The sequence below is a fragment of the Capricornis sumatraensis genome, chromosome 14 (genome assembly GCF_032405125.1).
Source record: "Capricornis sumatraensis isolate serow.1 chromosome 14, serow.2, whole genome shotgun sequence".
Taxonomy (NCBI): Eukaryota; Metazoa; Chordata; class Mammalia; order Artiodactyla; family Bovidae; genus Capricornis; species Capricornis sumatraensis.
Window position 1 is genome coordinate 53,644,498 of NC_091082.1, and position 23,916 is coordinate 53,668,413.

Consider the following 23,916-nt stretch of genomic DNA (forward strand, 5'->3'; position numbering starts at 1 on the left):
CCAGCAAAGGGAGGCTGAGTCACCCAGGTGGTTCAGAATCAATAGAGATGGGAGGTAGGAAAAAGTGTGACCATTTGCAGGGCAACCTTCACATCCCACAGCAGTGGAAGTGCAGCCTCAAAGCTAAGATTGTAGGCTTTGCTGTAAGATAATCCTGGGTTCAAATTCTAGCTCTCACATTTGGCTGTGCCATCTTAGACAGATAATACACCCTCTCTGCATCTCATGTCTGGCAGAGCTGCTGAATAGACTTAAAAGCCCATCACAGAAGTGCCCCAGAGCGCAGCACTAGGAAATCTATACGAGACAAAAATAAAGTGAAATAAAACCAGATCTTTCCCTCCACAACCGTCAGACTCACTCTCATTCATTTCACAAATATTCATGGAGCACCCACTATGTGTCCAGCAGCGCTGCAGGCACTAGAGAGACCCCTTGAACAAGCCAGACCGAAAATCCTTCTCCTTGTGATACTTTTGGGGGAAAGGAGGTCAGATGATGAATAAGTGAATTAAATAAACAGGGAAACTACACCAGGTCTCAGGTAGTGAAGGGCACTCTAGAGAAACAGAACACAGGAAGAGAGGAAAGGAATTCCTGCTGGATGGGAAGGGTGTGATTTTTAAAGCATGTGTTCATGGAAGACCTCATGGAGAGAATGACACCGAATCAAGGCCAGAAGGAGGAGCTGGAAGAACGTTCTAGATGGAGGGGCGGAATCTCTCGATTCTAAGATTCTAAATTCACCTGGCATGGTGGGGAGTGTGGAGTCTCCTGGGGTCTCCCAGTGGTATTATTATAGTGCTGAGCACACAGGAAGTGCCAAATAAAGATGTCCTGAAGGGTGATTTTTCAAGCTACCACTTTCAGAAGGTCCCAGTTGCTGATAATACAATACGGGGCTGCTTCAACAATCTGCCTGCAGCCCTGTTGTGGTGACAAAGCCGCTCCAGGGGCCCCCAGCCCTGGGAGTCTCCTGCAGCACACCTCATTATTAAACAGGTGAGCGGGGCTCCCGGGACCTTCGCTGTAATTAGGGCAGGATCTGAGCAAGGGCTCTATTTATAACCCCCAGCCATCAGCAAGCCGGGGAGACGACGAGTGGGTCCCTCTGCAGCCCCTATACCAACATCTATATGTGAACTGATTACGACAATTAATTTAATAGGGATTCCTCCACACAAACAATGTATCATTTTATTAGGAAACTCTATAAATGTCAGTGGTGCAATTCATTTTTATTAATTTTCTGAAATGAAATTAGCAGTGGCGGCGGCAGCAGCAAACAGAAGTTGTATTGCCTCCTCATTCAGCAGAGTATTGGTGTCATTAATTCCTTAATACCAGGAGGCCGGTTTGCATGAACTCAGCAGTTAACTGCACCAATTAATTTCAATACAAGAGAAGGGAGGGGGGTGGGGAGATCCAAACTCAACCCAACAACTAATTTAGGAAGGTCCTTGAACAACCACAGCAACTTTTCCGCCTCCTGGGACAAGAAGCTTTCAAGTGTAAACACGGACTGGATGTTATAATACTAATAGGAATCATTCTATCTTTACCCTCCGCTTTCAGAAAAGAAACTCGTCCTTCCAAAGCCTGGAAAGATCGTGGCAAGTACGCCCCAAAATCAAGGCCAACAGGAAGCCTGGGGACAGCCCTTGCAAACAGACCTGCTTGGGCACAGACCCTCATAGCATGCAAAGCAAGATCACAAATACTGTCTCATTCAATCCTCGTCATGACCCAATGAAGACACAATCAACGTTGGCCTCCATCTCATGCATGAAAAAGAAAAAAATGGCGCTTTGAAAGGGGCTGAAACAACTCTGTTAAAGTCACAAAGGTACTGAGTGACAGGGCCAAGGCTCAGACTTGGATATGTCAATATCAAAACCCTCATCCCTTCTCTGCCGCCAGGCGCCCTCCTTGTGCCTCGAGACAGGAAGGCTCTTGGCTCTATTTATACTCCCCCAAAGTCAAGTGAGTCAGGCACGACTATGAGTGACATTCACTTCTCAACAGAAACCCGAATTCAGACTGAAACACAAGGCAGGATCCCCGTCCTGTCGTGCTGTCAGGGAGCGACTGAAGCAGAACTCGCATCCGCACATCTAAAATCAGATGTCTAGTCCAGGACGCGTGACAGAGAACCCCGCTCTCTGGCTAAAGAGAAGCTCTTTCCTTCCACTTAGATTCAAGAAGTGTTTGGCTGAGGAATGAAGGGTGTGTTGAGAGCCTAGAGGCTGCTTGAGATGAGGACCACGGTGGGGAGTCGGGAAATGGTGCCAAGGTGGAAATCAGACAGACTTCCTCCTGCCCAGAGAAACTAGAGCAGCAGTTCTCAAAGTGGGGTCCCCAGCCAGTTGCACCCCATCACCTGGGGCTGTTTAGACATACAGAGGATCAGGCCCCACCCAGACTTCCTGAATCAGAAACCGGGGGTGGGGTCCAGCATGTTACTGGAGCAAGCTGCCCAGCTGATTGTGATCCCTGATTAGGTTTGGAAATCACTGCCCTGTAAGACAGAGAAGGCAATGGCACCCCACTCCAGTACTTTTGCCTGGAAAATCCCATGGACAGAGGAGTCTGGTAGGCTGCAGTCCATGGGGTCGCTAGAGTCGGACACGACTGAGCAACTTCACTTTCACTTTTCACTTTCATGCACTGAAGAAGGAAATGGCAACCCACTCCAGTGTTCTTGCCTGGAGAATCCCAGGGACGGGGAAGCCTGGTGGGCTGCCGTCTATGGGGTCGCACAGAGTCAGACACAACTGAAGCCACTTAGCAGCAGCAGCAGCAGCAGCAGCAGCAGCCGCCCTGTAAGAAGGTGACACCAAAGAAAGGAGAGATGTGTCGGGCAGGCTCTCCACAGTACAGGACACAGCTGTGTTCACAGACAGTAGATGGGCATCACATTCGCTCTCCCAGCCCCTATTCTGACCACCCTCTAGCAAAGAATGTCCTTCTTGGCTTCATTCTTTCTGGGCTTGGCCACAGGAATTGCTTTGGCTAATGGATTTGCAAATGATGGGCTTACCAGGTGGCACTAGTGGTAAAGAACCTACCTGCCAATGCAGGAGACATAAGAGATGTGGGTTTGATCCCTGGGTCGGGAAGATTCCCCTGGAGGAGGACACAGCAACCCACTCCAGTATTCTTGCCTGGAGAATCCCATGGACAGAGAAGCCAGGCGGGCTACAGTCCACTGGGGCCAAAGAGTCAAACATGGCTCCAGTGAGCCATGCACCCATGTGACATATGAGGCCACATCCAGGGGGCTTCACTGTGCCTATATGGGCTGCCTTGGCTTTTAAGCCCCTGCCATTCTCCATGAGAACCAGGTGTCCCAGACAGGGAAGTGAGGGTGGGCAGCAGGGGGTGGGGCAGCCTTCTAGGCCTACGTCCTACAAACAGAAGACACATCGAGTGGTCTTGAACATAACTCAAAACCAAAGCCAACCCACAGACCCATGAGCAGGAAATAAACATTTATTGTTATAAGTTACTTAGTTTGGAGATTGTTTCTTACAAGGCATTATCACATCAAAAGTTGACTGATACAAACCATTTGACTTTATAGCAAAGGAAACCATGGCCCTAGAAGGCTGAGAAGTTGAAGAGATCCTACAGAGGGGTTCAGGATGAAAGGTAAAAAGATGAGAGTCAACCTCTGCCCCACCTGGGGATGTAAATCTCAGGAACTCACCTCCCTTTCCTCAATATCCTCTGATACACTTTCAAAATGGAAATTTTGTCCTCATCTAATGAATGTGTGTGTGCTAAGTCGCTTCAGTCATCTCTGACTCTTTGTGATCCCATGGACTGTAACCTCCCAGGCTCCTCTGTCCATGGGATTCCCCAGGCATGAATATTGGAGTGGGTTGCTGTGCCCTCCTCCAGGAGATCTTCCCGACCCAGGGATCAAACCCACATCTCTTACGTCTCCTGCATTGGCAGGCAGGTTCTTCACCAGTAGGCCACCTGGGAAGCCCCATCTAATGGATGCTAACCAGTAAAAACCTAAATGTCATGAAGAAATATTTTAAAGAACCTTCTAAACTGAGTAAATATCTTTCTTCCATGGCTCAGAAAGGACCAACAGGTCAAGCGGATGGCCAAGTGGGCAGAGGGCTCACCCCCACCCCTTTCCCTGGTCTCCCAGTTAACAAATAGGGAATTTGGTGCTTCTGGCCAAAGGAAACAGACTGGGCTTTCCACCTCTCAGGTTCAAACCCACAGCCTGGTTATCCTGGAAGCTGTGCTCCGGTTAATACCACTCAAGCTGTTAAACATCTGGGCCCATCACCACTAAGAGAAAACCTGTGGCAATTGGAAGAGAGTGGCTGTGTTTTTCCAAAGCTCTAGGATGGAACGTACCAAAACATGAAAAACTGAGAGCTGGGGAGGAGAAGAGGCTGCCTTTAAAATCAACCCTAAATCCCAATATCCCCATTCTTCACAAAATAATAGCACTCGCACTGACAGAACACAAGTCAGCTGAATCCTCGCCAATTCCCTCTGTTCCCAGGTGGTGAGATGGGTTCGGTGTCCACGGCAGTTGGCAGGTTCACGGACACAGATTAAATAATAAATTTCAAACATCCATGCCTTTCTGATTGGGGAAATCTTAACACCATCCAGAAAAACTGGACTTTCAGTTTGTGAAACGTGTTGAGATGAAAGTGAACAGTTAAGGTAGTTTCTCTTTTTGAAAGTACGTTTATAGAGAACATCGGTAGCACTTTCCCCAAATAAACTTCCCCTGACAGTCCTGCTTGCCAAGTTTTTCCAAGCACCCAGCTGAAGGATCCAGCCTTAAGCCAGCAGGTTAAAATTTCCAACTTGCATGATGGCAGCTGCACTGATTTTAATCCATCCGACTGCATTCACTATCATGATCTTGGGCCAATGAATGAGACCTCAGTGTCACAAGCTATCAGGCACAACACGGCATTCTGAACTTGCCAGTGAATGAACTGACCAAACCAAGCAATCAATGAAAATCAATGCGTTTACTGCACATATTCAAAAAACCATGAAATCTGGGACATTACCTTGTCTTAGGGGAGGTGGTTAGCCATTCTTCGTGTTTCTCAAATGTTATTAAATAAGCTGCAATTTCCTGAAACAGAAGAATAAAAAGATAATAACAACAATTAGCTCACTTCGGATCCTGAGAGGTAAGAAGGATGATTTTACTTTATTTATTTATTTGCTGCTGTTTTCCCGGCCGCCATCCTCTTTTGTGAGGTTGGAACCTCATCTCCGGTGGAGAAATACTCAACTTGGACTGCGTTTCTATTTTGATTTTTTTTTAAAAGATCTTTCCATTCAACCTGCCATACCGTAATAATCAAAGCACCAGGTTTCAAAAGATGAGTTGGTGGCAAGGACAAAGATACCTCTCTGTGGAAGGAAAACATCAGACACCGTTCCACCTTCTAAATGTCATTAATTTGAAGCAGGAGAAAACACACGCCAACAACAGGTCTCCACTCATGCAAGGTCAGAACTGGAAAGTTTAGTCGGTCTCCCTCTGAAACTGGAGTAACCTTTCATCATTGTCACAAGGAGCATTGCCTTCTCTCAGCATGAGCCCTGAGTGCCAAGCCAAATCACACAAAGATTAAAAACAGGAAAGAGAGAGCCATATTACAGAGACAGAGATGGTGAGACAGAAAGAGAGAGAGAAAGAGCGGGCGGGGGGGTGGGGGGGTTAACCTTTCCTACTTCTGATAATCTACTGAAGAGCACTTCAGAAAGACGAGCCGTGTCAGCAGAGTTTAAGGCAAAGATGGAGAAAATGTGGGCACCTGAAGGTAAATTAAATATTTATAAACACAACAACATCACTGCAGATAGAATTACTGATTTATTAATCATTTCCATAAAAAGCCAGTGGGTGACATCCACATAAGTCATTGCTCGGGCTCCAAGGCATGATATGGCCCATTACTTCCAGCTCCAAAAGGACCTGCTGACGTGAAATTGGCAGGAACTGTAAGTTAAATTAAGGCTGGACTAGTATGCCGTTCCCTTGATCTTGGTGATGATACAGCACAGAGCTGGCGCCCTCGACAACCAGAAAAATGCAGGGAGCCAGCCTCCCTTCTCAACTTCCTGCGCCACGGGGGTTCCGGAAGCATTCCTGGGGATGGAGCAACAGTCAGCCTCCTCCAGGCTTGGATGTCAGGGTGTGGACACCAATGCCACAGAGACGCTAAACTTAGCCTTGAAGGAGAAGAGACACCACCAGAACCAGGGAAACCGGGCAGGTCAATGTAGAAAACACCACCCGGGGCCACACAGTATGATGGTCACAGGCCCAGATGGGGGTCAGGGTCTCTCATCATGGTGGAAACTGGCCACAACCACAGGCTAGCCATGACTGCTAACCAGAGCCCCAGCTACATCAGTCCTTTCCCCAAGAAGCTGGGAAACAGAAACCTATGGCAAAAACAGAGTTGACTTGTACAGATTTCTCTTTTTCCCCCTCTCGCAGAGCTCTATGACAACCTTGAGGGCTGGGATGGAGTGGAGGGTGGGAGGGAGAGTCAAGAAGGAGGGGACATATGTATACTTATGGCTGATTCACATTGTTGTACAGCAGAAACCAATACAACATTGTAAAGCAATTAATTAATGGCCACCTGATATGAAGTGCCATTGAAAGCAAAAGAAGAGGGTGACAGAGGATAAGATGGTTAGATAGCATCACTGACTCAATGGACATGACTTTGAGCAAACTCCAGGAGATGGAGGACCGGGAAGCTTGGCATACTGCAATTCATGGGGTCACAAAGAGTCAGACATGACTTAGGGACTGAACAACAACAATCCTCCAATTAAAAATTTTTTTAAAAGATTTCTATTGTTGATTTCAGTTAAAGAAGCTGATCAACCAGATCATTCTCTTTCCTTTCCTTGGACGATGTCTTCCCTAAGGTTTTATCACAGACAGATATCTCCTCCCCAGGCTGGCCCTCCTAACTCTTCATGACAGGGCTGGCTGCCCATCCTCAGTGTTCCCATGGCACCTGGCACCTTCCTCCAGCACGAAGGATTGATCACTCTGCATCCTAATGGCTTGTTTACTTGGATAGCATCCCCCACTGGTCCATGTACTCCTCAAGGGCAGGGACTACGTCACCACTGATACATCCCCAGGACGTAACAATGTCCTGATGTTTGTTGGATGGATGAATGGATGGGTGGATGGGTACATTGGAGGGAGGTATGAAGAGTAGGCACTGTAGAAATAAAAGTGCCTATATAAGGGAGGGATATATGTATATGCATGACTGATTCACATTTTTGGATAGCACAAACTAACACAATATTACAAAGCAATTATCCTTCAATTTAAAAAATATTATAAAAAATCACCAAACTTCAAAATACTGAAATTCTAACCTAATGACTTTTTTCCAGGAATAAATCCTATTGTCAATAATGCTATGATTTACTTTTTCTAAAAATGTAGATTTATTGGTGAAAAAAAGTGTGTATATAAGTAAGGGTGTTTGTCCTAAGTATGTTGAGTGTTTCTGTACGTTTATTACTTAAGATAGTTGAGTGTTCAGTGCTCAGTCGGGTTGACTCTTTGGGATCCCACAGATTGTAGCCTGCCAGGCTCCTCTGTCCATAGGATTCTCCAGGCAAGAATACTGGACTGGGTTGTCATTACCTCCTTCAGGGGATCTTCCCGACCCAGGGATCAAACCCTTGTCTCCTGTGTCTCCTGTATTTGCAGGCAGATTCTTTACCACTGCGCCACCTGGGAAGCCTAAGAAAGTTGAAGCAAGTGCTTAAAAGCAGCAAAACCCAGCAGCTCCTAGACAGAACTTTACTGGTGAGTTAATTAACTCTGGTCACCTGGGAAGGTAATAGAGTCTGACGGTGAAGAGCATACACTCTGGAAGCAAACAGACCCAGCTTGGGCGCTGGCTCTGCCACTTACTCACTGTCTGGCCTTGAGCATATTACCTGACCTGTCCAGACCTCAGTTTCCTAGGAAACTGAGATCAAACCACCTTGTGGCTAGTTACAAGGAGCAAAAATTCTTAATACCCTGCCTGGCATATAGCAATGCCCAACAATCATTGCTGCCACGATTATGATTAGAAGGTCTACGTGGTACAAGCCAGCTCTACAGAGATCCCTGATGAGGTAGCAAGTACCCAATGGTCCAGTCAATCCCCACCCTCTACTGCCCTCCACCCCGAATACCCACCATAAATGCTAACATCACAATGACTCTACAGAGTTAGTTGGCATTAATCCTTCTCCTTTTCTACTGGAGCCCACCTTGTTGCACAAAGCACTGGGAATTAACAGTGGCTGGAATCAGGAAGTGGATAAACTGGGCCACTTTTTAGGTGCTCATCTACCTGAATTTCAGTAGTTTTGATATCTGGGGGAATGGTCTACACCAACCAGAACCCCTGGGACCCAGGCTCTCGCCCAGGCTAAGAGCTGAGAGCTAAGTGATTAATAGCACAGAAAGATGGGAGCACAGAGCACCCCAGCCACCTCTAAATTCATCACAGTGTTCCAAAAACACAGAGCCCCAAAGAAGGCCTTCGTGAACAGGCAATGCTTGCCCCAACCTGTCAGGGTTCCCCACTACTGCTACTGTTGTGCAAGGAGAAAAATTCCCTGGACTGGTTGTTGTATTCACTGTTGACTCTACAAATGTTTATTGTGCGCCTAGTATGACCAGCCAGTGAAAAAGACCACATGAAGTCTGCCTTAAAGAGCTCACAGCTGATGACAAAGACAAGTCAAGGTAATAGTGGGGCTTTCATGTTATCACAGGGTCAACTGTCCTGTCAGCTCTATAACCAGACCCAGTGGGTCATCACAAGCCTGCCAAGCTGCCCTGCAAATAAGCAGAGACCCCAGGGAACCATACCAGTTCATGGACTGTCTTCGAGCACCAGCTACACCCTCCTCCACACTCAAGTTAACAGGGACCCCCCACACACACATATATCCCCCTGGTGGAGCACCCGTCCCCCTTAAGAGCAGTCCCTCCAAGCAAAGGAAACTGAATGCCTAGCCCCAGGCTCCCTGTTCTGTGGTGCTCACCTCGGCTCAGACAGTAAAGCATCTGCCTACAATGCAGGGGACCCAGGCTCGATCCCTGGGTTGGGAAGACCTCCTGGAGAAAGAAATGGCGACCCACTCCAGTACTCTTGCCGAGAAAATCCCATGGATGGAGGAGCCTGATAGGCTACAGTCCATGAGGTCGCAAAGAGTCGGACACGACTGAGCAACTTCACTTTCACCTTGGCTAGGCCTGAAGCTGGACTTGATCACAAGGGGCATTGCTCTGCTACTGCCTGACTCCCAGCTGGACTGGGAGTGTCTGGGTCACCTGCCTACTCCCCAGCCCAGGCTGCCCAGGCATTTCCCTTTTTCTGGTCTTGGTCCATCTCATTCTCAGATGGGCAGACCATGGGCCAGACTCTGCCTCCGCCAAGCTTAGAATTTTGTTGGGGAGATGGCTAAGCATATCCTAAAGAACCACACAGAACAGTAGATGTTAAAGAATGTTAAGCAAAGTGAGACCCATCACTACTCAAGAGTCATCTGGGCTATGAAGGGGAATGATTTCAGAGGGAAGGCAGATTTCACCATCTGTGTCATCGTAACAGCTGATGCTGGCAGAGTGATGTCCAAGGCCAGCGAGTGCTCCAGGACTTCACACAGGACAGTCTCACTTAATCTTCAAATGATGCAGTGGGAACCGTGCCCATTTTACAGGTGGGGAACCTGAGGCGCTAGGCAGTTGAGTGACTTGCCTAGCATGGCTATGCTCTGCAGAACTAGAACCTGAATCAATGTGGAATGGCTCCAGAACCCACACTCTCCACCACTAATCAGGATTTCCTAAAAGAACAGCTACAATGTGTTCAGAGGGAGGAAAAGAAACCCTGCCCGTGGACAGTCATGCTCCCCCCAGCTCAGACTAACAGCCTCCTGGTCTCTGCTGAGCCAGAGTCATCTCACTGCCCCATCTCCCTTGAGGGGACCAGGAGCAGTGAGACTGAGCATCCATGAGCAGGATTCTCTCCTTCCAGCAGTATCAGGCTCCTTTTCACCCCAAAACCTGTGTATGATTCATGGGATCATCTATTTTGGTGACAGAAGTTTCCTATATCCAGGAACCATTTGCTTTAAATGCCTTACAGTACAGACAAAACAGACAAAGAGAAAGAGACACTCTAGCTGAAGAGGGGAAGAGGTCTTGAAAAATGGCATCTTCAGCCCAACTTTCTGGCCCTCCCCACTCTTTCTCTGAGGCTTACCTACCTAGGGCTCCAAGGAGGACAGATGAAAACACAGATCCAGGCCATCTCATTTGCATAGAGCAGGACACAGAGGCCCAGAGACAGGGAGGGACTTGGCCAAGATCACGTTTGTGACTGAGCCAAACTGGGACTCGGGACTCCTCACCCCAGGACAGGGTGCTCTTTCCCCCTCATCTGTGGCCTCTCAAACACAAGTCTGGCCTAGGAAATTCACGGAGTCCTCAAACCAGAAGAGAACATGCCCCAGCAAAGTGAAAGCTGGGACTCGAACAAAATCACATACACAAATGTTCCCAGCAGCATTGATCACAATCCCTAGTGTCCATCAACAGACAGACAGACAGATAAACAGAATGTGTTCTCTCCACACAAGAGGTTATTCAGCCACAAAAAGGAGTAAAGTTCTGACACATGCTACAACATGGATGGACCTTGAAACCATGCTGGTGAAGGAAACCAGACACATAAGACTTTGGGTTTTATGAGCTGATTGACATGAAATGTCCAGAATAGGCAAATCCATAGTGATAGAAGATAGGTTAGTGGTTGCTAGGCGCTGGACAAAGAAGGGCCATGGGGAGTGACTACTAATGGGGGTTGTGTCTCCTTTTGAGGAGATGAGATTGTCTGGAAGGACAGTGGTGAAAGTTACATGCAATATCGAGAATATACTGAATGCCACTAATGGGAAATTTTATGTGTATTTCACCACAATAAAAACAAGAAGAAAGTGCAGATGTCCAGCTCAGTGCAGCCTGGCATGAAGAAAATGCCAGCCCTCCCTTCCTACAAGGTCGGACCCTGCACTCACAGGGCCTCCCTGCATGCCTGCAAGTCTCCTGCAGCGCCTCCCTGGCTCCCTTGGGATCTCTCTCTTCCTGGATCCTAAACACTGCATCAGTGCCGAGAAGAACGACTCAACTGTCAGGATGAAGGAATTCACTGCAGGATCCAAAGCAAAGACTGTCCAGCTTGCAGATTTTAAATGTTTAGTTTGTCCTTTGGATGTTCAAATAGAAAAACTGTTGCCAAGATACAATGTCTGTGTGTGTTGGGGGGCGGGGGGCCTCCGGGAATCCCACAGGCCCCTGTATCTGCTTGGCATCGGGTTCCATCCCTGCAGACCAGGGAGGAAGGTGGTCCCTCCCCATGTGAAGTGAAAGTTGCTCAGTCATGTCCGATTCTTTGTGACCCCATGGACTGTAGCCCATCAGGCTCCTCTGTCCATGGAATTCTCTAGGCAAGAATACTGGAGTGGGTTGCCAATTTCTTCTACAGAGTATCTTCTCAACCCAGGGACTGAACCCTGGTCTCCGACATTGCAGGCGGATTCTTTACTGTCTGATCCACCAGGGATTTCACTAACCAAGCCCCACTGAGAAGGACAGAGTGGGCAGGACTGCTGCCATTGTTGCCTGATCACACGCCATGTCTCTATGCATCTCGGTCATCCAAAGTCATGCTGACCGCTCACTGTCCAATTGCCAGGTGGGGCTGGTCCTGTCTGCCCCCAGGTGATGGGCCTGGTGGAGGACTGCAAGAGCCCATCTTGGTGGTGAGCCAGCTTGGGCCAGCGAGGCTCAGGGTCATCATCGGAGGCTGCCCTGGGGCTGAGAGATGGAAACACAATGCGCCAACCTGGCTCCCCTTGACCCTTCCCACCTCAACTCCTGTGCGCTGATTCTTCCCACATAAACTTCCTGACCTTGTTCATAGGTCACCTCTTCCAGGGAGTCTTCCCTGCTGTGTCACTCTAGAATGAACTCTAGCTTCTGGAACCTTCTCAGCAGTGGCTGCACCTCTCTTGGATCCCAAGTGCACTGCGCTTTCTGGGGCTAGTTTACATGCCTGCAGGTTCTCCGTTTCTTGTTTTTCAGTGTCTGGGGAGGGTCTGAGTCTCAATCCCTCCATCACCAGAGCCCTGAGCAGTTTTGTATCTGAAGGTGACCACTGGCAGATAAAGACTGATGAAAGAATACAAAGTTCTCTTCTAAAGGATGCAGGCAGAAAGAGCCCGTGTCTGAGCCAACTTTGCTACACCTTGGGGGTTGGAGGTGTAAAAATAAAGGTGCACCTGCCATCAAGGCTCGATGCCCTACATGAAGAGGCTCAACAGAAATGTTATGCAAAGCTCTCCACATCCAAAAAGGCAGCACCCAGCCAAACCATCAGCTCCAGGGCAGCCCTGTCCAGCAGAAACAGAACATGAGCCACAAAGGCAAGTCATGGGTGTGACTTTTTAATTATAGAAGCCACATTTTTTAAACAGTATAATGAAACAAGAGCAATGAATTTCAGCAATATTTTTTTCAGACTTCCCTGGGTGGTCCTATGGTTAAGAATCTGCCAGCCAATGCAGGGGACACAGGTTAGATCCCTGGTCTGGGAAGATTTCACATGCCTCGGAGCAACTAAGTCCATGGGGCACAAATACTGAAGCCTGCGTGCCCTAGAGCCCATGCTCCATGCCAAGAAAAGCCACCACAGTGAGAAGCCCATGTGCCACAACCAAAAAGTAGCCTCTGCTCGCTGCAACTCAGAGAAAGCCACACAGCAACAAAGACCCAGTGCAGTCAAAAATAAATAAAAATTTGAATAATAATAATATACTTTTCAATATATTTTATACCTTAATCCAATATATCTACAATATTATGATTTCACTAGTTCTATTTTTTTAAAGCAGTCATGAGCAATTTCACAGTATTTTCAAACTAAGTTTTCAAACCCCAGAGTGTATTTCCCATTTCTGGTCCATCCCAGTTGGAAGCAACTGTATTGCAGGATCTGGACAGCTACCTGTGGCCGCCATGTTGAGCAGAGCAGCTCCAGATACAGACGTCACAGGAGCCTGCAAATCTCAGCATGCCTCCTGGAGCCAAGCCCCCTGCCTCCACAGGGCTGAGGCGGAGCCCAGGTGTGAATAAAGAGGCAGCTGCAGCAAACCACTGCCTTTGAAGCAGGGCTCACTGGCCCCCGGTCCACCTCGGAGGTGCAGAGCCATGTCCTGCCTCCGAGAGGCTGTGCCTGTTTGGAAGAGGATATGGGATTCTCAGAGGAGCTGGATTCACCTCCATTTCTCAGCCTGAGCACACTGTCACAACCAGTCCTTCTCCAGAAGTCACTCCCTGAGCCCACCCCTTACCACTGCCCAACCCAGAGCAACTGACTCTCCCTGTAGCAATTTGAAGCTGCCCTCAGAAAAAGGACCGGACCCTCCCAGGCCTTCCATCAGCTCTCCCTGGGGCAGTCCATTCTCTATCTGGGTGTCCAGTGTCAAGGAAAAAGCAGTCAGTCTTCAGGGGGTTTTAGTGCTTACTGGGACAAATTCAACAAATAAACGAACAAAAGCAACAAACAGCTATACAGAGATATGTTTTGTTTTTTTATTCCCCTGACTCCAAGTAAAGGAAATATCTGTGGTCTACACAATCTCAGATATTTTGCACACACACACACAAAAATACAGATCTTTCAACCAAGGGATAATTTTTTAAAGTTTGTTTTTTATGAGAGTTTTGCACAAGGGTTTTATCTATAAGGGACCGAAGCTGAGGGGGGAAAAAAAAACCAGGACTCTCCCAGCAGCTGGCCCCAGCATCTGCTAGAGCCACAAAATGCAATTATATTACTCCCAAACGAGAAGTAAAAATATCTTGCTTCCAATACTCTTGGTTTTAAGATTCATACTTAATGTCCTCTGGGTATTTCAATGGTTCCAGATCTCTGTTATGTATTTTATTAGGGATGTGTGAATGTCATATTAATGACTTCTACCCAACATGTTTACAGTGGCAGGCAACTTTCCCAGAACCCACTACTCCCTGCACTTTACCAAAAATATTAATAATAATAACTGGCCTTAATTTAAATAAATAAATAGCCATTCCATACCCCACTCCCAGTGGCATGCCCCCCTCCCGTCTACAGGGCACCCCATGCATGAAGCTTGGGGGTCTCCTCCTCCATGATAAATATTCCAACACAGGGTTCAAGAGCACCATACCCCCTCTGTATACATCCTGTCTCCATCTTTGAAAGTAAAAGTGTTAGTCACTCAGTCATGTCCAACTCTTTGCGACCCCATGGACTATAGCCCCCATGAACTATAGAGTTCTATAGAACTATAGAATACTGGAGTGGATAGCCATTCCCTTCTCCATGGGATCTTTATGAACCAGGTATCACACCTAGGTCTCCCACATTGCAGGAAGATTCTTTACTATCTGAGCCACTAGGAAGCATGTCCCCAAAACTCAGATGGCCAGGCCAACACTCTATGAAATGTTCTCAGTCCCCACTCGAAGGTCAAAACCAATACCACAAATCATGCTTTCAAAATGACCAGCTCTTGTGATAAACAAAAGCATATAGAATAATGGTCTATACTTTTATTTATATAAAGGGTAGCATATTTCTACTCTGACAATTTACGAAGGTGCTGGTGATTAAGATCTCAGGGACCCAAGGGTGTCTGGAGGACATTCTATGAAATGGTAAGTAGCAATTCAGGATAAATTCCTAACAGCCCAGACTTGTGAAATAAAGCCTGGCTCAGTTGGCTGTCTGTTATTTAGATGTGGGAAAGCATTCTCATGACCATCAAAGTGCCAATCAGAGCAGAAACAATGAGCCATCATAAAAAGTCCGAGAAAGATTCAGGTAGGAAGCAGCTCCTTCAGTCTCTCCTTCATTTCATTATCCACTCATTGGTTCCATCATTTGATGAATTATTGAGCACCTACTATATGCCAGGCACTACCCGAGGCCCTAATGATACAAAGACATATGAGTGATGGTCCTGGGAAATACAACCGGGAAGACAGACAGAGCTGTTGGATCCAGGGCTATTGTCAACTGCAAAACAAACGATGAATGCTAAATTAGCAGCATGAATAATGTGTTCATACTGGGAAGGGGAGGGAAGGTTTCTTCAATGAGCCAACGTTCAGACTGGGTCTTGAAGAATGAGTAGGAGGTTGCCAGGCTGACAAATGGTAAAGGCATCAGGGAAAGGAAGCGGCCGGTGCAGAAGCAGGAAAGTGGGGAAAGCAAATGTGCTTGGGAGACTTTGAGTAACGTGAAGTCGTAGAGTCTGCAGGGCACGGGGAACAACAGGACCCAGAACTGGATGGGGTAGAGAGACTGCGGAGGAAGGAAGATGCTTGGCAAATGGAGCTTTATCCACAGGAGCCAGGGGAGCCATGGAAAGCTTGCAAGTGGAAAGGAGACACAAAAAGAGTTAGACCTCAATACTTTTTGACCATGCTGCACAACATGCGGCATCTTAGTCCCCCAACCAAGGATCAAACCCGTGTCCCCAAGATTGGAAGCACCAAGTCTTAACCACTGGACCACCAGGGAAATCCCAAAAGAGCTGTGCTTTATTTTATATACATTTTTTAACTTATTTATTTTAATCGGAGAATAATTACTTTACAATAATGTGATTGTTTCTGTCATACATCATATGAATTGACCACAGGTATACATGCATCCCCCACATCCTGAACCCCCCTCCCACCTCCCTCCCCACCTTCTTCCCCACCTCCCTCCCCACCCTATCAACTGTGCTTTAGAGACATCAGTCTGATGGTGCCAGAGCAAAGAAGGAGCTACTAGCCAGAGGCTATGATTAGAGCCCAGGAAGGGGACGGTGAGATCTGAACTATGACAGTGGGGACAGGCAAGGTGGAACTAAGTTGCATTGTTTCAAAAGTGAAACAGTGGGGTAGCCTGAAAGCCAATTGGTTGGAGAAAATGAATGAGAGGGAGGCAGTGAGGGCACTTCCAAAGTAAACAAGCCCAGGGGCTGAATCAACCCCAGATGTGCTTGCTTGGTGAACATGGCATTTGCCCCCATTCAGTTTATTTGCCAACATTAAAGATTGGGAGATAGGAATTTGCAGTTCCCTTGAAACCTAAGGGAAACCACATCCCTCTGAACCCACATCCCTAGAGACTACACACTGCTTGGAATTGAGGAAAAGCCGCCTGGACTCCCCACCTGGCTGATCTCTTCACCCACAATACATGCCTGGACCTAGAAGGCAGGCATCTTTGGGGCTCCATCTTTGGAACTCTGATGTTCCTGGCACTGGAACTGAATAGCTTGTAGGACCATGAACAGTACAGATTATCCAGAAAGAAATACATTTAGATCAACAGATTTTAGAAGAGAGGTATGTTAACCAGTATACTCATTGTTTCTAGGACAATGACATTTGCTGATTTGACTAGACCAAGATTACCCCAACTTCTATTTGAACATTGTACTGGTTGTCAATTTATTATCTCTCAGCTCCAATTTCACCCTTATTTGTCCTGCACTGTGACACTGAAGGTGAGCCCTATAAACATTTCTCCCTTGCTGGCTTGGCAGAATGTTAGGCTTCTTTAATAGAGCAATGAAGTGCCCCTGCAAGATGATGGTGGCACAACATCCCTTCTGGTGTCTGTCCTGTGTCACTATTATTATGACCATCATTATTATTCAGAGTGGGAGCCCAGTGGCCATGCAGATGAGTGCCAGCCATGTCCCCTGGCATGCCTCCCCTCTAGTGGTAGGCTGCAGCTCTGGTCTACCTGATGCCCTCAAGCAACAGTGAGCCACTTCTGTAGACCACCTGCAGCCCATGGCCTTTGGCAGCCGGCATCCTCCCTGTGGTGGCCCTGTGCTCTGCAGAGGTTCAAACTACAGCCTATGCAGTGGGGGGAGGGCACTCTTCCAGTCCTTAATTTATTTATTGGTCTACTCTTTCTCAGCCTACAGGTAGTTGCTGCTCTAAGAAGTACTAGAGATTTCCAGAATCCTTAGAATTCTCTTGTATCCCTCTGAGCAGTCAATCACCTTTTACTAGTTAACAATTCTTTACATTAAATTTTCTCTGTTCAAATAACCAGCATGGTTTCTGTGTCCTGATTGCACCCTGACTGATGTAAGAATTGTCCACAACCCTGAAAATAAAATATTTACAACCTCACTGTTCTTCCATCTTAGAAGACATTCTAAAAAGTATAGGGGGTATAAAAAAAAATCACCTGAAGGAAAAAAACAGACGCTTTGAGGGAAAATATGTAAATTGCCCTAGTGATTACTCTACAGCAAGTGTCCTAGATACCAACAGCATAGTAGTTTGAAAGGCATTGGAACAATGTGTGTCCTCTACTTTAATTTGTAAGAAGATCAAATCTGCCTGTATGGAGAGATAAAAAGCATTTCTTGTAGAACAGAATAAAGGTACTCCTGTCTTCCTTTGGCTGTGTGATCTGGGGGGGTAGGTCATTTGACATGTCCTCACCTGAAATGTAGGATAAAGAACCCGCCTGCCAATGCAGGAGATGTAAGAGATGCGGGTTTGATCCCTGGGTTGGGAAGATCCCCTGGAACATAGCATGGCAATCCACTCAAGTATTCATGCCTGGAGAATCCCATGCACAGAGGAGCCTGGAAGGCTACAGTCCATAGAGACTCACAGGGTCAGACACAACTGAAATAATTTAGCACACACGCATAACATGGGGTAATATATGCAGATTCTGGGCACACAGGGTTAAAACTTTCCAGAATAAGGTCCATTGAGATATAATTCACATACTGTAAAATGCAACCCATTTTAAATGCATAGTTCAATGAATGCTAACAAATACATTACATTATCTATCATCACATTCAAGATATAAAACATTTTCAGCACCAAGGAAAGTTCCCCCATACTCCTTTTCCGTTAATCTCCCTCATACCTCCAGCCTCAAGCAAGCATTGATCTGCTTTCTGTCACTGTAGATTAGTTTTGCCAGCTCTCCAATTTTATATAAATGAAACCATACACTAAATACTTTCTTTGTTTCTGGTTTCTTTCATTCAAGACAATGTTTTTGAGATTAATCCATATTGTTGTGTGTATCAGTAAGTAATCCATCTCTTTTTATTGTAGAGTGTTATTCCATTGTATGGGGATATCATAATTTGTTTAGCCATTCAAATGCTGATGAACATTTATGTTGTTCTCAGTTTGGGGCTGTTATGAATAAACTATTATTAACATTTATTTACAAGTTTGGGGGCGGACATGTTTTCATTTCTTTTTGGTAAAAACCTAAGCATGAAATGTCTTGGTCATACAGTAAATAAGTGTTTAATATTATATGAAACTGCCAAAGTGCATTCCAAAGAAGCTGTGCTATTTTATATTTCTATCGTGTATGAATTAGAGTCGCTCCTCATCTTTGCCGATACTTGGAACTGTCTCTCCAATTTTAGCCACTGCCGTAGATGTGCAGGCATCTCACTGCAGCTTCACTTTGCTCTTCTCTAGGGACTAATAATATGTAAATTTATTCATGCACTTGTTGACTATTTATATATTTTCTTTTCTAAAGTCTATTTTAATGTTTGCCCAATTTTTAATTGGGTTGTCTGTCTTTCTATTGTTGAATTTTAATAGTTCTTTTTGTATTTTGGATTTGAGTCCATCCGGTTTATGCATTATAAATGTTTTCTTCCAGTCTCCGGCTTACTTTTTCATTTTCTTAAAGGTCTATTTTGAAGAGAAAAAGTTTTTAAATTTGGTTACAGTCTACTTTATCATTTTTTCTTCTTCTGCCCAATTTAAGAAATACTTGTCCACTCCAAGTTCTCTGGTTTTTATTTGAAATGTTTAGATGGTTTGTGTTTAGTGTCATTGTTGATGTGGTTGAGTTTACATTTATCAGCATGCTATTTTTTTCTGTTTATTCCATTTGTTCTTTGTTCCCTTTTCCTGCTTTCCTTGCCTTCTATTGGATTAACTGTTTTTTTTTTTATTATTCCATTTATCTCCACCATTGACTTATTAGGTTTGTTCCTGTTTTATTTGTGGTCACTCTAGGATGTACTTATGTGTCCTTAACAGAATCTACTTTCAAATAATATGATCACACTTGGGGGTATTGTAAGGACTTCAACAGGATGCCTCCAGGTGTCCCTTCTTTCATTCATGGTATTGCTTGTTGTCATATATTTTATATCTCTGTGTGTTCTAGAGCCCCAGTGCAGTGATTTAAGCAATTCATTATTTTTTAAAGAAATTTAAAATGAAGAAAATTCTCTGGTATTTACATATGCATTTGCCATTTCAGCACTAAGTCCTCACTCTTTTTTTATAGCTCCAAATTTTCATCTGGTGTCATTCTTCTTCACCCAAACTTCTTTTAACAGTGCTTATAGTATGGGTCTCCAGGCAAGGAGTTCTCTGAAGTGCATGGAGGAGTCTGTTTGTCTATTGGAAAACATCTTCACTTCACTTTCATTTTTTAAGGATAATTCCACTGAATATAAAATTCTAGGCTAACAGGATTTTTCCCTCCCAGCACATGAGAAATCATTCTATTGTTTTCTGGCTTGCATGGTTTCTGATGAGAAATCTGCAGAAATTTTTGGTCCCACCACCACCTTCTCACTCAGGTTGATTTTAGGACTTTCTCTTTATCGCTTATTTGAAGCTGTTTATGGTGCTCTTTGCTTTGGTTTTCTTTGCATTTAACTTGCTTAGGGTGTGTTGAGCTTCTTGTACCACTGAGTTTATAGTTTTCATCAAATTTGGAAAGCTGTCAGGCATTACATCTTTAAATACAGACAATTAGACTTTTCTGGCAGGCATTTGATTTACTTGTGGATCAACCCGATCCTCTCCAGGCTTATTTATAATCTTTGTAAAAGTGGGTCTGCAGTACCTCTTACTCTAAAATGTTTTAGCCATACTTTTATTTTTCCTTCTATACTAAATGTCTCCTTTATTCAAGGAGACTCTCCAATCTGACTGGTCAAATTTGAACACTTCCAAGTCCTGTATGAGCGCTGGGAATTTTTCACCTCATAGCCTCTATGTGCTTTTAACCCAGATTTTCAGATTTTACCCTTACACTTCAACAGTTTAGAAATCAACAGAACTTTCCAGGGGACCCTGGAAAAATATGCGGATATCTGGAACACTTTTTCTCTGCAAGGCTCTCTCCTCCCTGAGAGTCTATCTTCTGAATTTTGGCCATCTCAGCCTCCCCAAACTCTGATATCTGTCTCCTCAACTCAGCAAGATGACTGTATTCTATGTGGGCTGCCTCCCTGAAGCCAGTCTTGAAATGCCTTGAAACAGAAATACAGAGTGACTCTCAGACTCACAATCTTCTCTTGGGAATCACGGTCCTATCCTGAGTATCGTATAATATCTGAAAATATTTGTCTCATGTATTTCATCTAGTTTTATCATTATTTATGCTAAGAGGACAAAGCTGGTCCCAGTCACCCTATCATGTGAAAGTCTTTCAGTCATGTCTGACTCTTTGCGACCCCATGGACTATGCAGTCTGTGGAATTCTCTGGGCCAGAATACTGGAATGGGTAGCCTTTCCTTTCCCCAAGGGATTTTCCCAATCCAGGGATCAAACCCAGGCCTCCCGCATTGCAGGCAGATTCTTTACCAGCTGAGCCACAAGGGAAGCCAAATCATTCCCATCATGGACAGCAGCAAAAGCCTTATCATGGTTTCTTAGATTTTTGTTTTAGTCTTTAAGAAGTCAGCAATCTTTGGACAAAAGACAAAGCCAGCCTAAGGCAAAAGGTTTAAAACTTTGACGGTGTCATTGTGGCCTCAGAGAGAGACTTCCATGAAGCCTAGGCAGATCCAGGCTTTCTCAAATACCAAAAAGCAGATGGGGAAGATAGCATCCAGAGACAAATGAATCCTGATTCTGCTTTAACAACACCCAGCCTTCACCTCTACCCCTGGATGAAGATGTAGACTTGCTGCTCTGAAAGATTCAGTTCAAGAATCAGAAGAGCCTAAAAGAGCACAGATTGTTGTTATAAGTCCTTCCAGAACAGCAATATAAGCCTGAATATAAAACAGAAGTAGTGTTGCAAGCATTTGGCTTCTTTTTCTACCCTGGCAGGATTCTATCTGCACAGAGAATGTCGCTGACAGCCACACACTGCCAACTCCCATTAAGAACCCAGGGACAAGGGACAAGCTATGTAAAAATATCCTGTATCCATTTGGTCTTTGGTATATACCTCCCTTTGAGATAAATCCTGAATCCCTGGTTAAATAAATCAGGGATTTATATCAGGGTTTGTGTGTTCTCTTCCTACCGATAGATAACCCCACCCACAATGCCCAAAGCTTCTACCTCTAATCTAACATATTAACCAATAGAGCCTTTTGGAAATGGGTTTTAAATCACTCAAAGAGATTAGAAAAAGGCTTTGAAGGTAGCAGATGATGGCTCTGGTACCTATAGAGACAGAGTAGAGGTGAGCATCTTGCTTGGCACCCATCCTTTCCTGCCTCCAAGCAAAGCAGAGTCACCTAACTCTGGGGAACTAAATTTCCTTGCAGAACAAACTCCAACACTTACCCTAACCCCTCCCCATCCCCAGACCCAATAAAACTAATAAAAACAGAAGCAAGCAGTCTTAAAATTAACACATCCAAGATACAAGCAGAAACCATTGATCAAAACCTGCTATCTTCCTTCACAGCCGACAGTTCCAGAACAGCCTAACACCCCATAATGGAATCCCATTATCTACAAAGGAAACTCGTTCCAGAGGACAGCCACAGACAAAGACAGAATCAAAGGCAGCAGGCAAAGGCGGGGACTCCGGAGCTCGCCTCTGCTCCCACAGAAGGGGTGCAACACTCAAGCTGAGAGAGCCATGAGAACAGCAGCAAGAAGACACTCCCCACAAGTTATGAAACCGAGAACGAAATTAAGGAAGAGTCCAGTGGGGAAGGAAGGCTGGGGAGCCTACTTCTTCCCATCTGTGCAAAAAGCAAAACAAGCTGATTTCATGAAGGAAGAAAATAGAGTCAACAAATACCTCTCCTTAAGTTCCAGAACTGTCTAAATTGGGAAAATACAGGGATTCCAGCTAAAGCAGGGAGGAAGATTCATTAGCAAATGCCTCAAATCCTTAATTCGCACTTCAAACAAACAAGTTAATTGTGTAGCTAACAGAGTGTGACTTGATTATAAGCCACTGGTGGCCATTAATAGATGAAAGGTGTTTGGATTTCAATAGTGTTTGGATTTCATAACCCACCTTCACAGGAGAAGTTAAGCTTAGTCACCACCTCCATTTGCAACACCTGTGATCATGAGTCCCACATGGCAAGCAAGCACCCCAGCTTTGAGCTTTTAGAATTGAAGAGTAAACAGGAGGAGAATTCATGAATTTTCTAGAGCTAATTGTTCTACCCTGCTTTGAAGCACAGTAGAGTTTGGTCTCAGAAGGCCTTAACATATGCATGAACACAGCCTTCCTAGCTGATCCACAACTTAAAAGGCCCACTGCTATGCTGCTTCAGCAGGAATTCCATTGAGAAAGCTGAACAGGGCCAGGCTCCAATCCTCAGATATTATTGATCAATCATGCAGATACCCTATTCCCAAAGACATAAGCCTAAGTTATATGAGGCCTTAATTAAAACTACAGAAATAGATGCATCCAAAAACTGACCACTGAAAAATCTAAGTCAGTCTTTACATTGACCAGGTGGGCCCTACCTTCAGAATTTCTGATCCTATTAAAAGGAAAAAAAAGAGATCTTCCTCTTTCTTGCTTCTTGATAATGTCAGGCAGTAATATGAAAGATAAGGAGCCCAAAAGCACCACGTTGTGTTCATCTGAAGAGCAGCAGTGGCCGCAGTCAATCAAATATACCTTTCTGAAAACCTCGGGATATGATGATGCACGTAATGTCAAAACTTTTATATTTTGTAAAAGGCGACTTTGCTTTTCAAAGAGTCCCTATAGGGCAACATCAATAGTAGGAGAGCAAAACTGTCCCTTTTCTTCTGGTCATGTAAAAAAAAAGAGAGAGAGAGATTTCAATAAAAGGAGTCTCTCCCTGTCCAATGTGATGACCATCTACCAAGTCAACCCCAGTGGATCTGTATCTAGCAGCACTCCCAGGAGAGCAGCCTCAAAGAAATATTCTTATCCTCACTGGTTGGGCTCCATTAATTCCTTGAGGATCTGGGTCAAGCATTTGGGGAGATGTAGGCCATGGAGAAGACCTAGCCTTCTCTTCATGAAGCTTATGATCTCAGAAGACTAGGCACCTAAATTAGAGAGTGACACAAGACCCTAAGACCACCAAGATCCAAAGTGGGTCATGGGAAGCCCAGGAAGAGACAGGGCAACGCAGACTGGAGGAATCAAAATAAGAAACCATAATGTGACCTCAAGGGAAGGAGTAAGGGGTAGCTGTCCTTGGTATGAACCAACTTGTGTTCAAGGGTAGCAATTTCTTACTGCATGTTTTAACACAGTCACCTATTAGTGAATCTTAAAATCAATCTAGGCTGGAAAGTGGTATCTTTTAATGGAATAGGCTGGATTGGGATGGGACGGGTGGAGTGGAATGGAAAATACAGTGTATCATGAATAGTATTGTTTCTTGAAACATCTGTTCAGGTATTTGATCACAAATGAATATACATATGTGTTTTCTGGTCATGATGTGAAATGTCTTTCCAGAAGTGAAGGGCAAAGTATTGGAAAATCACATTTCCAGGTACAGCTGTTTCTTTCCATCCCAGAACACTGAAGACT

The 23,916-nt window shown here is 45.2% G+C and overlaps 1 protein-coding gene across 1 annotated transcript in view; it reads right to left on the reverse strand.

The window, feature by feature from the left end:
• The window catches only part of CAMTA1 (calmodulin binding transcription activator 1), a 947,832-nt gene that overhangs the window by 661,257 nt on the left and 262,659 nt on the right, over window positions 1–23,916 (reverse strand). The window contains exon 4 of the mRNA XM_068985655.1: window positions 5,058–5,125. Coding sequence (XP_068841756.1) covers window positions 5,058–5,125 — 68 coding nt within the window. The remainder of the gene's footprint in view (window positions 1–5,057; window positions 5,126–23,916) is intronic.